The sequence below is a fragment of the Plodia interpunctella genome, chromosome 7, assembly GCF_027563975.2.
Source record: "Plodia interpunctella isolate USDA-ARS_2022_Savannah chromosome 7, ilPloInte3.2, whole genome shotgun sequence".
Lineage (NCBI taxonomy): Eukaryota > Metazoa > Arthropoda > Insecta > Lepidoptera > Pyralidae > Plodia > Plodia interpunctella.
Genome location: NC_071300.1, coordinates 10,223,511 through 10,240,554, shown reverse-complemented (window position 1 = coordinate 10,240,554; position 17,044 = coordinate 10,223,511). Strand labels below are relative to the sequence as shown.

Sequence of the window (17,044 nt, the reverse complement as noted above, 5' to 3'; positions counted from 1 at the left end):
TCAACATTTCTAGATCTTATTATCCCATGATCTAAATAATTTAGGTACAACTTTCACCTTTATTCAGATTATGCTGTGCTTAACTCTATCACAATAGTAAAATTTAGGTTAGTAAAATCGCATTGATACATTTTTATAAATATTTTATTCACCACGTACATATCCTAATAACTTAGACAATAAACATACAATCATCGATATCATACAATATTATAATCCACACAAATTAAAGTCTTTGGTTTATTTATTTTATCAACATCCATAAAATTCACAAATACTTACAACTATAACGCCATCTAACGACAAAATCATGTAATTAAATACCATTGTTACAAGCGCCATCTAAGAACAGTTTTCAAAACCACGTATCATGGTTGACGAATCATAATTCGGTTACGGCCTCTCCATTAATGTTGATAATTTCGATTGCATGTTCAGAGGGTGGCCTCCAGCAAGGTATTTCTGCATACAAAGGCTCAGAGGTTGTGTTGTCAATTACATCTAATTTCGCCTCACATTTCAATGCTTCTATAGTTGATTCTGTTACTGAGAGCGCACGGGGTCCACTTAGTTCACCGCCGTTAGACATAGATGGCGTTGTAGCAAATCGAGCTGGAAGTGTTCCAAATTCTTGGCTTCTTTGCGGCAAGTGGTCATAATGGCATTCTAGAATACCTATAAAGCAGTACAAATTATGAAAAATGAACTTTTCTATAATTATGTCACTAGTATATTTATTTTTATACCAACCTCTAAAGTTTTCTAGCATCATGGGTGAAATTGTTTGTACTACAACAGGCCTCATAAATTGTTTTAGATTTCGGTCCAGTGTTGATATGGGCTGATAATGACATTTCTCTGAATTAGGTGGTTCTGAAAATAAAAAAAAGGCAAGCTAAATTAAATAGTTTAAAAAAAGTATAAAAAAAGATGTGGCCCATGAGGGGATCGAACCCGCGACCTTCGCGTTATTAGCACGACGCTCTAACCAACTGAGCTAATGGGCCGGGTGACGGGCGAGGCGAAATTCTTGATATGAATATGAATATCAATGAAATCCACTACTTCTATAATTAGAACTTCACGTAAGAAATTTGTACTTACCAGGCAATGGTGTGTGGAATATGCTCCTCACGTATGGTGGGGGTACATCATTACTGTCAATCATGACTTGCATCCTTACATCATTGATTTTTCTAACATCTTCATACCTCGGTCTCTTGCATCTCTCTATCATCACAATGACTACAGCTACAGTGATGACTGCCATCATTATACCACCAGCAATACTTATTACTGATATAAGATCTACTGAGCTCCTATCAGTTCCTTTTTCTCCCATAACTGCAGTTATATGCTCCGGTTCTGTCAAAATATGAAAAGTTTCTTCACCTTCACCAGGTCTAGCTGTGACTGTATTAGTTTTAGATTTAGTGTTAACAGCACTTGAAGAATTCTGTTTAGTAACGTTAGACTTTTCGATAACTTCGTTCTTCACTTTGGGTAAAGTTTTATCTCTATTTGAAAGTGTTACATTTTTCTGTTTTGCTTCAATGTTATGTTTTGTAGTAAAATATTTTAATGTACTTTGTTCTGTCACGTTAGACACAGGTTTTATTGTACTTGTAGTATATGAGGCTACATACTTTTTGAACGAAGTGCCATGTTTTGTTGTTGGTGAATTAGTCGAAGAAGTCATGGTTAGAGAATTAGAGGTACTCATTCTAACTACAGTCGTGCTTATCATGCTGTTAGTTTTATTATTTACAAAAATAGATTTAGTTGAAGGATGTCCTCTTGTGGGTGCCGTGGTACTGTATTGTGCTTTAGTAACGTTTACAGAGAATGATGGATTGACAGTAGTTTGCTTCAATGGTAAAGTGTTCAGTTTTGCAGATGTTGATGTAGACGTTGAAATGGACATAGAACTTGTAACTTCAATAGGTTGACTATAAGCTCTTACTGCTGTAACGTTTTTTTGGGCCACGTATGATGCTGTAGACAACGCAATCTTTCTGAATGTTGCATACGAAACAGACGTTGGAATAATTGACACAATAATGGTCTTCGGTGTGGTAGTTTCTGGAGCCAGCTCCTTCTTTGCTGCTGGTTTATTTTTTGTATGAGATTCATGGCTGTGCAGAGTTTTAATTTCTAAAATTGGGGATTCACCTTTTTGAGCTGGCTTTATCCATATTTCCTTTGGCTTGAACTTCATCGTTGTATGATTAACTTTGACTGTAGTTTCTGGTTTTTTCGTAGTTTCTGTGATTGGAATCCCTTTCGTTGCTCTCGTCGTTGTTGGTGCAAATGTTGATGGGGAACTTGAAGTTGATAGAGTTGTATTACTAAAGATTGTCGTCATTCTATTTCCTAGTGTAGTTGCTTCAGTAAATATACCTTTATGCGAATTTGCTGTTGGTTCAGTTCTATTATACGCTATATTGTTAATTTCTATAATTTTATTGGTGACGATTTCTGTTGCTGGCATTACAGTTGTGAATATTGATATTGGTGAATTATATATAGTGGAAAGTTTGGTTGTAACAACCGGTGTTTTTGTTGTACTAATATTTTTTACAGTGGACGGCAATGGCGTTGTTGTTTCAGTTGTTGTTTTAGTAGCAACACTTGTAGTAGAAGGGACTGTTGTTTTAGTTGAAGGTATTGTTGTGCTACTAGGTGTTGGGATAACAGTAGTTGTAGTTGTGGAAACTTGAGTAGTATTCAAGGTTGTTAGTATTTCTTTCATTGTTGTCGTAGAAGTTGTTGTAGACATGCTTGTTTGACAGCTGTAACATAAAAATATGATATGTTTTAAATACATTGAATAACGTAAAACTACTTTTACAAACACCATTTACTCGATCAATCTCATACGAATTTAAGTTCAATCAAGCTCTTGGATTGTTCAATTTAGTAGGTATATAGATTTTATACAGTTTGAAGTGATTGACCTAAACTGACTAGATATCTGATGTTAATATGTTCTCTTCTTGTAGTATTTGAAGTGGCAACCCACCTCTCACCTTGCCATCCGTCTTGGCATACACATGCCCCGGTGATAGGGGAGCAGGAACCATTGTTTGAACAGCTTCTACACTCATGTACACAGTTTGGCCCCCATTTATTTGGAGGACATCCTGAAAGGAAGTATTATTAGAATATTCTGTGAATATATTTGACCATTTTCAACAATTTTACTCCCCCAAGTAATGGCGCTAGTTACAGGCGTGTTTGTTTTGATATTATCGAAAATAACTATTTCAGATCCTTCACATTGTAACATAATTATAAAATGAAACATATCTAGTTCATCTTTAAAAAAACATATTTAAAAACTTAAATATTTTTTTATTTTGTAAACTTTTCTATATTTTACGCTTAGTGAAAGGTAGTTCCAGTCGTGTTATGTCAATTTTGTTTGTTTTTTATGAAGTAAATTGTTGTAAAATAGTGTTATAATAATAATAATTAATAGTAAGTAAATAATTACTCACTATTAATTTAGCCTTTGTTAGAAGCAAACACATAAACACTCTCAAATAAAGAATGAAAGTCTTACAGAAAGTCCCAGTAATCTTACAGAAAATTGGTAATATTTAAGAAGCTCTAGAATACGTGTAATTAAATATATTAATTCATATTGTTAGAGAAGATTTTCTGTGCATCAGGTGTGCGTAAAAACAAATTACATATGAATTGCTATGTGGGTGTGAGTGAGTAGAGGTAAGACGCCTACAGTAATTAAGTTGGCAAAGTAGCCTTTGCAAGTAGTATATTCAAATTAATTGTACCCTGAGAACAGCTTGCTCCAGTCTTTCCATTAGGACAGATAGGGACGCAAGATATATCTTGCATTTTATACCCTGGGCAACACACAGACACCTCAGCCGTCCTCTCCTCTGTCTGAAACAGAAAATAATTTTTTCTGAACATTTGTTCATGTAGACTTTCGATTCATAGATAGTTCCACTTGGCTTTTTGTAATGATTGTTCCACTAGTCCAATAACATTAACTAATCTTGTAAAGACTTAGCTTTTTTCTGTTGATTAAGCAAACATTTTAAAATTTAATCCTTATCCTTACATAGTGTAAAAAGAAGTCGCGTCTGTCTGTTTAACGCGATAAACTCAAAAACTACGGATGACGGATTTTTGTACTTTTATTTATTTCATCAGCACTCGATCACAATCTTAATATGTTTCAGTTTACATTTTGACCATTTACTTTATTGTGCACTTACATTGTTGAGAAAAAATTATGTATAAATTTATATGACCCCATTTTAAATTTAGATTTTTACAAGAGATCATTCTCCACTTTAAGACCATGACTGCGAACTATCCTTGAGTCAAACTGGACTCGATTACTGTCGCTTACTAATCGTCGCACTTACCTCGTGATCTTGTTTTAATTGAGATAATTTGTATTGCATTTCAAGTAAGTGTACTGATCAAAATGGTAATCACTAACCATTTTGATTGGCTATGAGATATCTACCAGTTGTTAATATTTTTTTTCACTTCTCGAGATCGTAACATTTGACTGTAAGCTGTAAGTGCTAATCTACTCCACATATGACCAGTAAATTAAGATTAATTAGATTTTCGATACATCAGTTAGAGCCAGGCTACATTGTTACGTTACGTCCGGGTCGGCCGCGCTCTTGTCGCCATCAAAAATTAATGTACTTGAAGAAGCGGCGCAACAAACTTCACCACAGCCTTTTCTTCGAAGACGTCAACTAATAAAGCTAAATTAAAAAATTAAGAAATTAAGCCTCTCATCTCATCACATGTCATTTTCCAAACATAACTAATAACAACATCGATCAAATTCTCTTTTAAATAAGAAAAACTAGATCAAAATCTTTCCAGCCGTTTGTCTGCTGCGATGTCCCTCGCTCCTTCTGTCGTCTTGGGTTAAAAATAAGGTTTTATTGGTGTATCTTATCTTAGTCAAAACATTATCGACTAACTTCTAGCCTGGTCAGGTCCCTCATCTCGGTGTCCCACCGAGAGCAGCGCGGTGGCATGGAGAAACACCATTCGTAAGTGCGCACAGACATCGGCGCGCGGTACTTCACCCTCTTCGTTATGTTGTATCTGGAATTACACAAATAAATGCTCAAAAGGGTATATAGGAATTAACATTTTCGTGTGTTTCCTTGAATATTTTATTTTACTAATATGTGGTCGTCAAAATCAAAAGGGACCTTATGGCGCGCCCGGCACCAAGGCCATTATTGCCGTTGTTTTGTATTCGAACAACGGCAATAAAGAATGCCAGCCGCCATAAGTTTGTGAGGATGTGTGTATGTACGTATGTGTGTATGTTTCTTACACTTTATCGCGAAATCTACTGGACCGATTGATTGTTATGAAATTTGATACACGGGTAGAAATATAACCTGGAATAACACATACACACACTTTTTATCTCGAAATTTCCACGGGAGCGAAGCGCTGGGGCGCAACTAGATTATGTATATATTTGACCAATGATTCAAACTTCTTGACAATTTCTTTGTGGCCATCAATTCCCACACCTAAGACAAAGCAATTGGTGTTACTAAACTCCCATCCTCATACATATTAGGCATCAGTAAATGTCATTTTTCAGTCCATGCCACGCCATGTATGGGTGTGAGACACATGGGAATAAGAACAGTAAACGTGATTGAAAACAGAGTTGAAAGAAAATTCGAGTGACTGACGCAAAATGTGTACCTACTTCGCAAAATGAGCCCTCGACGCAAACTTGACGTCATGTTGAACTGTTACAACAGAGGTCCAAGCATACACAAAATACGCATAATACAAAATATGTACCTCATCGGTACCCTGTTGAGGTACATATTTGAAATGATCTTTTTCAAACTTACCTGATTCTGACTCTCTATTTATGGATTTTTAAATATAAAACTTATTTTGGGGCTAACAAGCTAGACTGAGCCTAAAAACAAAATTAATCCTAGTAATTCAGAAACTAGTTGTGCAGTAACTAATACATTAAGTAAAACAAGAAAGAAAGTTTCTAAAATATGTACTCCACTCCATGTCTTCCCGTAGATGGCGAGGCAACTAATAGGATAAAGACCGCGCAGCTGATAAGCAACAATGTCATTCTCAATGAGGGTTGAAGGCAGGCAGTTGCAAAATCACGCCCGAATCTTCAAAATTACATTTCCAATCAATTTGCAAAAATATAGAATTAAGGTTACGTTTTTAAGTTTACGGCGTCTCACAGTCTCGAACGCACCGCGAAGGCTGAGACAGAAGAACACAACGAAAGAGAAAGGTACTTACTTCTGCTTGACCACGCAGACATTGGGCCCACTGAGGCAGGCCACCTCCACCACCACCAATAACATCACCACAGCACACCATAACTGATAGTTTATAGTCCGCACATTGCTTTCCATCACACACATGTTCACTCCATCGCTCGGCGGGATACTCACTTGTAATGATTCATTTTCTGTGGACGTTTCTGGAAATTTAATATCAACTTTAATGGACCGTGGAGATTTTTAGTTTCACATGTCTGTTTGTATACAAATCTCTGTTATGTTTCACGTCCCATGTTTTTTTAAATACCATTTGTGAATTTTACGCTACAATTGATGATCATTTGTGACACCAGCTTTATGATTTTATATTGAAAACGTCTTTTAATTTCGCAAACAATCGAAACACAACGTATTTAAACAAATGATAACCGGTACCCAACTAGACGATAAAAAGCTCCAAAAATTAAAAAAGCAGTTCGTATGACGTAGAAAAGAAGGGCAAACCCACGGGCAACGATAGTATTATCAGCAGACTGCTCGACTTTTCGCATCCAATTGCCGGCAGGATGCGTTGATTGTCAGCTGTCGGTGCCGACGACCCCTGATGGACTAACAGATTTATGTCTTACTGTAAGGCCGAGGACGTGTTATGTGAGCCAATTTGAAGAGAAGGCAGACATAGATTTGATTTAAAGCTTAGTACTTTTCCAAATAGTCCAGTACGACCCAATCTATGATCATTTGGTAGACAAAATGGCAGTCCCGTGTTGGGTCAGGCATGCGCTGTGGAGCGAGAGTAGCACATGGTCCCGGCACAAATGCGGTTGGCGTTGGCATCGTGTGGTTTTAGTGGGTTCAAGTCCCACACACCTGTCCGGCTTCCCGTGGCCGGATGGACGGGACGAGGGTCTTTCCACACGTTAAAAAAAAGGCATGCGCCGGTGGTAACATTACAATTTAATTGATTTTTCACAACACCAGTTAACTTTTACGTTGACTTTGACCTGCGCGCCGCTGACGTTTAGACAAAATGGCGTACTTTGCATTTTTCTGCGCAGGTTAAAGTTATCGTGAACGTCGAATGATGTAAACCACCCGTAGTGGTAATGGCGGACTTATCCCATGAAGGGATTTCTTCCAGTCAAAATAAATACAGAAATCTGACAACCTCGGTGGCGCAGTGGTAAGGTTCTTGCCACTGAACCGAGAGGTCCCGGGTTCGATCCCCGGTCGGGTCATGATGGAAAATGATCTTTTTCTGATTGGCCCGGGTCTTGGATGTTTATTTATATATGTATTTATTATAAAATATAGTATCGTTGAGTTAGTATTCCATAACACAAGTCTCGAACTTACTTTGGGACTAGCTCAATCTGTGTGATTTGTCCCAATATATTTATTTATTTCGACTCGAGAAGAAGTGCAATTAGCACATCCAATAATTAGTGTGTACTACATCTAGTGAGTCATACTCTCGTAGCTTGGCAACATCTAGTCACGCAATCTCCATGTTCTGCGACGTGTGAATGAACTGCCTCCATTGAGAATGACGATGAAAACATTACGACGAAACTATTGTTGCTAGAAATAGTTTTATATTTTTTCTTTGAACAATTATAGGCAGGACCGCATTTGCCCACTGGTGAGACATATCAATAAGCTAACATGAGCAATAAAAAACAAGTATTATATAAAAAATAATATAATAATAATAATAATGTAATAATTATTTTTCGGGTTATTGAATACACTGTTGTTTTTGTTGACAACTAGCTTTTCGACGCGGCTTCGCCCGTGTAACTTTTTCCAGGATGAAAGGTATGACCTTCTCCATACTTCAAACTACATGTATACAAAATTTCAAGAAGATTGGTTGAGTAGATAAAGCTTGAAGAGCTAACAAACAAATAAACAAACTTACTTTCACATTTATAATATTAGTTAGGAATAGATAGCATTAATATTTCTTTATTTACGTATAATTCTGTTAAATTAAATTTTATGTAACTATTGTTCAGGATTTTTTTTTATCTACAAAGTTGCCTGCAGCTCCGCCCGCGTCAAAAAATAGCCTATGGAACTGTCCAATTTTTAGATTCTCTCAAAAAACATCTCGACCCCATTATCCGTGTTGACGCGAAAGAAATATAAACAAACCTTTTCACATCTATAATAATAGTATTTCTGGATTATTCTATGTATCATAACAGTTTTAAGAAATCAGTATCACAAAGTTCCTTTTTTTGTGCTTGGCTCACATAATTTTCAAAGAGATACAGCGTGAAAATGTATGTATTATTATTTATTATATATGCATATTATATATGTATTATTATTTATTATATGCCCATACTGGGCATTTTTGAGAATTTTTCTGACGAAGCGTGTTGTGGATTTTTTGGTATTATTTTTCAACGTGTGATACTTGATAAATATGTATGAGTCACATTAAAAGTCTAGTGAAAGAATCAAATTAAAACAAAGAAAACTATTCGCCATTTCATAGTTCTGAATATAAAAAACAGGGACTAAATGACAATAGACAGTAGAGAAAATTGGATAGAATTAAAATAGAAGCTGAGAGAATTACAGAGATAAAACTCAACAGCTAAAAAGCTCTACATTACAAACTTTTTGTAATGGCCGTTCAAGCTTCCGAGAATTATTGACTTTTTCAGAATGTTCAGGACTAGACATTTTACGTTTTTAATTGAGTTTGTTATTCTACTTTAACAAAGCAAAAAATATAAATTTTAAATAGAATAATGGCCGCGTAGAAGGTTTTTTTTTTGCAAATTTGTTTGTATTACTAATCTCCTGCTTTTCGTAATTTCAATTGAACCAATTTTACATTTGAACCAATTTATGTTATTTAATATAATACGGGAATAAAAAAAAACCGGATTCTTTTTATATCGCAAATTTCATTGCAGTGGAGTTCCAATCCGCGGCTAAAATAATTATTATATGCAGTATCACATTTTACCACATACGGAGTAGACAGAGCCAAGAGTTTCGATACTCGAAGGTTACTTTTATTTGTATATAGGATATTTTTGTATTCACAGCACAAAATTTCACAGTACATAGAACAACTTTCAAAAGAAATAATCACTGGTATTAGAACGAAAATGTCGATTTTTCAAGTCCTTTTTATCTGTATTTTTTTGTCATATTTTGACACCTATTCCCTTGGATTTAATTTTATCATCCGTGTCAGTTCACAAATTTAGTGTAACGTAAATAAAATTACTCTCTAGAAATATAAATTTCTAAACATATACCTCACACGCCTAGGCGTACAGGTTTCATATTCTCGTTTCATTTCCTCACGAATGTTATGATATCTAGCGTCCCTTCGAAGGGCATCAAATGGTAATATTTTGACACAGAATATATCAATCACTAAGCTGGTATGTTTTGTCAGCGACTAGCTATAACGAGCATGGGTCCCTCTCAAATAACCCTCTTCCGTCCCACAATTGGAATATGATTGTCGGTGTTGTAAGTTTAGAAGGTTAAATACCTTATATAAATCTAGTTAAACTTCAAATTAAATAACCACTTAAGTGTAACCCTTGTTTGAAATTATACGACGTTTGGTTAGGTACAGTTAACAACAAATCAAGCTATACAAATTATTAGCAAAGTTACCGCTATTTCGGCGGCATAATGTAACCATGCAACTTGACATGCCTTCAGCTGTTCTTAAAAAAGGCGAACAATCTATTACGTCATTTAATTCAAATTTCGAAAATCAAATTTTTGTCAAATTGCAAATTAATTATTTTGAATCAGACATTACATAACTTCTAATATGTGTAAGGAATGTCGAATGCGTCGAATTATGGTTTTTAAAGAGCATATTTAAATAAAAAGACAGTGCAGTGAACAGCACATCAACCTACCCAAATTCATTGCAAACTCGCCGCTATTACCGCGACATAGAGGTTTATGCACGGTAACTTGATGTGCTACCAACTTTTAAACAAATGCATTATTGTTAATAAAAGATAATAATTACAATTTTGTTGTTAAAATGAAACTATATATGATTTGTTTTGTAAAAAAAAAAACAATATTGTGTTAAAAACTTTCTCTCATCTGATTTTTTTCCAGTTTGTTCCGCTTTTATACTTTTTTCCTCCACACCGCAATAGTCCCCGGCATCCTAAGTTGTCGGACCATCAGCACGCATATAAAAACTGCCCGTATGTCTGTCCGTTCATCAACTTTGAACCCGCATAGCGTGATCATACTGATCATCCGCGACCAGTCACGCTTTTATTTAGTTCGCGATGTATGTGCAGTGTGGATGTGCAAAACTAACATAAGTTTTGCTTTATAAAACTGGCATTATTTATCAGTCTCATCCTGTCCGCTTTTGGTATAAAAGGGTGTAGTAATTTTGTTAACTATTAATAAACATTGTATTAACCTGAAACTCCGCATGATTCCCTGCTATGTTCGCAGTGTCCTATTTTACGGAATGGATGTTGGACTTTTCCATGAAAAAGTATTTTGACAAGCATGGCCGTGTCGGCCAATTCTCAACGGTTTACAGAACGAACATTAACAAAAATCTTGTTTATTCCAAAATTCTCACACATGTGCAGGGAGCAGTTAGTTATACATAACATACATAACATTTGACGACCTCGGTGGCGCAGAGGTAAAGTGAGTGCCCCTGAACCTAGAGGTCCCGGGTTCGATCCCCGGTCGGGTCATGATGGAAAATGATCTTTTTCTGATTGGCCCGGGTCTTGGATGTTTATGTATATATGTATTTGTTATAAATTATAGTATCGTTGAGTTAGTATCCCATAACACAAGTCTCGAACTTACTTTGGGGCTAGCTCAATCTGTGTGATTTGTCCTAATATTTATTTATTTATTTATTCACATCATCCACAGTCAACTAATAATGTTAACAGTCGTTAACTAATGCAGTTATACTTCGGGTACAGTTTTCTAAATAGTCAATTTGCCATCCATGGATCTCTATTTTGCAGCAATAAGGGAGATTTTGCAGTGAATTTGTATAGGTTTTGTGCTGTAGACGGTACTCAGCACGGAGGATGTGATCTATTTAGATAAGTAGGTGATAATAACGCGTATGCACAGCTGTTTGATAGTCGAATGTGTGTTTGTATATACTGGTTAATATTATATCAAGAAGGGATTTGTTTGTTTGTTATTGGTAACCTCTCGAATGGTTCGGCAACGCCTTTCGTTTGGTGTTTCATTGATACATTCAAAATCTATTTGGCTGCTATGATTAGATGTGAAAAACACGATTTTTTAAAATTTTATAACACGTTTTATAACGTTACAGAGTTAAGTGACTAACGGTCCGCCCCGGCTTCGTTCGGGTAAAACCAGGATATAAAAAGTAGCCTATGTCATTTGTGATGGTTTCGCCTATTTCTGTGCCAAATTTCGTCAAAATCTGTCCAGTAATTGTTGTTTATCCATTACAAAAAAATATTTTTTAATCTTTGTAATATTAGTATGGACACAGATTTACTACTAAAGTTAGACTAATTAGTGGATTCGTTGGGATATATCAGTCCGCAGTGATCCTACTAAAATCAGCGATAATTATACCGCTGTGGTGTGATGTCACGTACGTCACATTATTGTGGAGATAACATTACTGTATAGATGTAGATAAGTAATTGTCAGATAGGTATGTAATTCATCAGATAGGTTGATAGCTTTCTATCACGTAGTATTAAGTATATATAAGTATATGTGATAATGAATAAAGGCAGATAGAATCGGAATCTTATCCGAGAGGTTGTCCTCAAGCCTTGTGTTTTCTTACCATCGCTACCACCCCTACACGCCACACCACATGGCGACCCTGCCATTCGGACGGATGGCGTAGCTGTTGGTTAGTATCGTCGAGACGTCGGTGTGATTTTGACTCCACTAAGCGCAGAAAAGTTTTGCTGAAGTACACCATGGGCACAAGTACGTCCAAGGAAGAGGTAGTCATAGCCCAAGTCGCATCAGGTGGGGCTAACGATGCATCGGTGATACAAGAACATATTTCGGCGGTAAGCGCGGCCGTCCTGTTCATAGCGACCTGTTTCGCTATTGGTATATTGGGTGGAAGGTATGCGACGTTTGACTGGACCGATGAATGCGAGAAGTCATTTTTATTACTAAAAAACTCATTAATGAATCCTCCAGTTTTGGATTATCCAGATTTTTCTGATAACAACACTTTTATATTACAGACCGATAGTTCAGGATTTGCTGTAGGTAGTGTCTTGTGCAATGGGAACGGAAAGCCTGTTGCTTATGCTAGTAGAGCTTTGAATAAAAGTGAATTAAATTATCCTATAATAGAGAAAGAGTTGTTGGCTATTGTTTGGTCAGTTAAATATTTTAGGCCATATTTATATGGGAGAAAATTTGTCGTAAAAACAGATCATCGACCTCTTTTGTATTTATTTAACATGACGGATCCATCGAGTAGGTTGACTAAGTTTCGGTTGTGCTTGGAAGAGTACGATTTTACTGTGGAATATGTGAAAGGGAAGGAAAATGTGCTAGCGGATGCATTGTCTAGGATTATAATTTCAAGTGAAGATTTAAAGACCATGCGTGAGAAAACCATATCTGTGATGACGCGAGCACAATGTAAACAGTTAGAAGGTTCAAGTAATTGTGAGGAAGACTCTGCGGTTAGTAGGACTGATCACCCTAGTATCGTAGAAGTTCTTAAGAAACAAGGAGATGACGTTGAAATTCTGCAAATAAGTGTAGATAAGTGGGAAAAGTTATTAGAGAGCTCTCGTAAGAAAATAATTTCAAAGGCGCGCAATTTAATGTATATGCCGGAAAACTCGAGTATTTATTTAAACTATGAATCTTTATCGGCATCATCGCGAGACGAGTTGTCGAAAGATATAGTTACATTTTGTTTAGAAAACGGCGTACAAGAAGTGGTGATATTAAAAAATTGTTGCAACAATCGTATTATAAAGGAAATGGCGAAATATTTAAAGGAAAACGGTAAAACTTTAAGTAAGAATTTTAAATTTTGTGTAGTATCGGGTGTGCGGAGAATAGACGACGACGATGAGAAGAAGATTGTTATGAATGATTTTCATGTTCTGCCTACGAGTGGACATACAGGAATACGTAGAATGGTGAATAATATAAAAAAGTATTTTTATTGGCCATCAATAGAACGTGATGTCATTAATTATGTTCGTAAGTGTAAAAAATGCCAAAAGCAAAAGTATCATAGGAATGTTAGGGAACCGATGACCATAACAACCACCGCAACTTCGTCTTTTGAAAAAATCTACCTAGATTTAGTAGGACCTCTTGATAGGGATGACTATGGGAACGTATACATATTGACTCTACAGTGTGAGCTTACAAAGTTTGTAGAGGCTTATCCTTTAAAAAATAAATCTGCAAAGGAGGTTGCAAGGGCGTTGGCAGAAAATTTTATTTTGAGATATGGGGTACCAAAAATCATTGCTACAGATAGGGGTTCCGAATTTATTTCGAAAGTTATGGTAGAGCTATGTAACATTTTAGGGATTAGTAAAACGGTATCAACTGCGTATCATCATGAGAGCATAGGATCGTTAGAGAATGTTCATAAAACTTTAGGTGCATATTTGCGAATACAGACGAATAATAATACATCAGCATGGAGTTCTTGGATTCCGTATTGGTGTTTTTCATATAATACAACTGTAAATACTGTAACCAAATATACGCCTTACGAATTAGTTTTTGGGAAAATATGCAAGTTACCAAGTAATTTACAAGGTGAGACTGTTGAACCATTGTATAATTTTGATGATTATCCTTTAGAATTTAAGTATCGGTTGCAAAGAGCGCAAGCCGAGGCAAAACAAAATGTAATAACTAGTAAAATAAGGAGAAAAAAATGTTATGATGTAAATATAAATCCATTAAATTATAAGGAAGGTGATTTAATTTTAGTAAGAAAGGAGACTGGTAGTAAGCTTGATTGTATTTATGATGGACCATTTGTAGTCGTAAAAGATGAATCGCCAAATGTTGTTATTCAATGTAAAGGAAAATTAGATGTTATTCATAAAAATAGGACTAAGTTGTATTGTAATGAAAAAAATATTAAGATTTAAATTTATATTTTTTTTTTCATTAGGAAGGGTGATGTGGTGTGATGTCACGTACGTCACATTATTGTGGAGATAACATTACTGTATAGATGTAGATAAGTAATTGTCAGATAGGTATGTAATTCATCAGATAGGTTGATAGCTTTCTATCACGTAGTATTAAGTATATATAAGTATATGTGATAATGAATAAAGGCAGATAGAATCGGAATCTTATCCGAGAGGTTGTCCTCAAGCCTTGTGTTTTCTTACCATCGCTACCACCCCTACACGCCACACCACACCGCCAAAACTTACAGATATGAAAAATACGACATAATCCAAAATTAAACGAAAATCGACTTAATATGATAAAGTGTTTCATTCTCGACTGTGTGGCCCCGAAGTCCGGGGACCGCTTGAAATACTTAATAAGACTTTCAAAATCTCCCCTACATACCGATCTATTATACAACGACAATTACAAAACCATCTGTAGCTGGTCGGATGAATAAATTGGCTTAATTGATGTACCATTCTCCCGAATTATCCTGATTCATTCCAAATGCGCCTTTATTACCCGTTACACAAGATCCTTGCAGGCGAACTTAAAATAAGGTTGACTGTACTATGCTTCCGAATTATCCCAGTCCATTGCCTCTGGAGTACTCATTTAATGGTTCATGTTTTACTGCGCTTGTAATGTAGATATGGAGTCCTTTTTAACGTATTATGTACTAGCGATACGCCCCGGCTTCGCACGGGTGTATTATGCATGTTATATACATATAAACCCTCCTCTGAAATCATTCTGAAATCATCGGATTTTGATGCAATAGATCTTTATCTATTTAAAAAACCCGCATCGAAATCCGTTAAGTAGTTTAAAAGATCTAAGCATACATAGGGACAGACAGCGGCGAGTGACTTTGTTTTGTACTATGTAGTGATTTGAATTTTTAATACTTTCGATTTTATATGTGACTATGTATGATGGTAAATATGTAATTGTGCACACGTTCTGGTTGAGTAAGATCGGCTCTCAACGAGAAACTCTTCAACGGCTTTATGCATGAACGTGTTTTCTTATTCACGCGTTGAATGTAATAACATATTTTTCACGAATATAGAAGCTTGTGTCAAAAATGACTTTACTGTAAACAACATATTGTAACTAATATTTCGGAGAACAACATTCAGCTACGCGCGAAGTGTCTAAAATATAAAATGTTTTTGCTACCTAATTATGATGAGCCATATTATAACTTGAAGTTACAGCGTACCTAAGTATGTAAATTGACGATTTATATATAAATATAATTTTAGTGTTTTGCCTTATCTAACAAAGAATATAGTTTAGTATGTTAAATAAGTGTGACCTATTTTATAGGACTTCTATCCATTTAAAGATTAAACGCTATGCAATACATATAACAAGAATTAAATTCACCTCTAGATTATTAAAATTTTAATTTATCGAAAAGTTGACGTCATGTGTTAAATTTGCTTAATTTTGTATGTTAAAATAAATAAGTACCTGCTCTGCTCACCACTTTCTATTAATTTATATAATGAGAATATTAATTTTATTCAATTGTAAATTTTTTAAATGACAAATGTGTAGAAAACGCTTGCTAAAATTTCAATTGCGCTAAGTATTAATCGTTTTAGAATTTTATTGTCATAATTATATAATTACAGATGCATTATATCAGCTTAATTAACTATACATACCTAACCTCAATAATTTAATTAAAACCCACTCACAATCCACTAAAAATGTTCCAGAAACAATCACTAACTACCAGGCTAGCATAAACGCAAGCACGTGCAACCCGAAATGGAGCCAGAACGATACTGGGGTGGGAAACGGGAACGGGATGCGGGAAGAGATAAAAGATAAAGCGCGCTTTACACATTGGGACAACTAAAAAAATACATTGCGTAGTTTTTATGTTGACCGTACGTCGTTACGAGATTAAACTAGCAATGGACGTAGTAATATTAGATGCGATGTTATTATGTGTAGAAGCCTAGACGAGTAGAAGTTTGTTACAATTTTGACATTTTTGACGCAAGTTTTTATTGTCGTCAGAGAGATCTTGATGAGTAAGTAGTTCGCTCGTTTCAAGTTTTTTAGACAGCAGACAGTAGAAGCAAATCTTTGATCATCTAAAAATAGTTTTATTAAGAATTTGATATTGTTAAACAAAAAGTAGAACTTAGGCTTCCCCAAAATTAGTTTTACAATTAAAAGAAAAATAAATATACCTAACTAATAATTGCAAAATGAGATTAATTTACTAACGATTGCCTATACTTATAAATAAAATATTATGAATTTCTTATATGTCGATTATATGTAATATTTTAGTGAGTAATAAAATAGTATTTGATGAGTGAGGCTGTAAATGACGGATATTTACCAAAAGGGGATGAAGGGAATGGTATTTGTGTTTACATAGTCATCGATATGTACAGTCAACAGCACATCAAGTTCCCTGCATAAACCTCTATGGCGGCGCGGTAATAGCGACGAGTTTGCAATGAATTTGGGTAGATTGGTGTGCCGTTGACTGTATGTACGTACACACACAACACTGCATCAATCAATTATAATATTATAGAACT

The 17,044-nt window shown here is 35.4% G+C and overlaps 1 protein-coding gene and 1 non-coding gene across 4 annotated transcripts; both read right to left on the bottom strand.

The window, feature by feature from the left end:
* Positions 1 to 126: 126 nt before the first annotated feature.
* Positions 127 to 16,272, bottom strand: LOC128671353 (mucin-2-like). Of its 3 annotated transcripts, none has more exons than XM_053747762.1 (8): positions 16,148 to 16,272; positions 6,313 to 6,496; positions 4,983 to 5,109; positions 3,798 to 3,909; positions 3,023 to 3,143; positions 1,105 to 2,792; positions 751 to 873; positions 127 to 675 (listed from the first exon to the last, which is right to left on the bottom strand). In XM_053747762.1, the coding sequence occupies exons 2-8, from the start codon at positions 6,435 to 6,437 to the stop codon at positions 383 to 385; spliced, it is 2,589 nt and encodes an 862-aa protein (XP_053603737.1). In that variant the 5' UTR covers positions 6,438 to 6,496; positions 16,148 to 16,272; the 3' UTR covers positions 127 to 382. The 3 variants fall into 3 exon arrangements, with proteins under 3 accessions (XP_053603737.1, XP_053603736.1, XP_053603738.1); XM_053747761.2 differs by having other exon boundaries at positions 16,153 to 16,258; XM_053747763.2 differs by having other exon boundaries at positions 16,181 to 16,258.
* TRNAI-AAU (transfer RNA isoleucine (anticodon AAU)) lies at positions 934 to 1,007 on the bottom strand. The gene has a single exon. It is a non-coding gene; the product is annotated as a tRNA-Ile (tRNA).
* Positions 16,273 to 17,044: the final 772 nt, after the last annotated feature.

Excerpts from the sequence above, each read along its gene's own strand:
- LOC128671353 (XM_053747762.1), bottom strand. The coding sequence starts at position 6,437 with ATGTGTGTGATGGAAAGCAATGTGCGGACTATAAACTATCAGTTATGG. Across the intron at positions 3,144-3,797 it reads TGGAGCAAGCTGTTCTCAGG|GATGTCCTCCAAATAAATGG; the intron begins GTACAATTAATT and ends ACTTCCTTTCAG. Across the intron at positions 676-750 it reads GATGCTAGAAAACTTTAGAG|GTATTCTAGAATGCCATTAT; the intron begins GTTGGTATAAAA and ends ACTGCTTTATAG.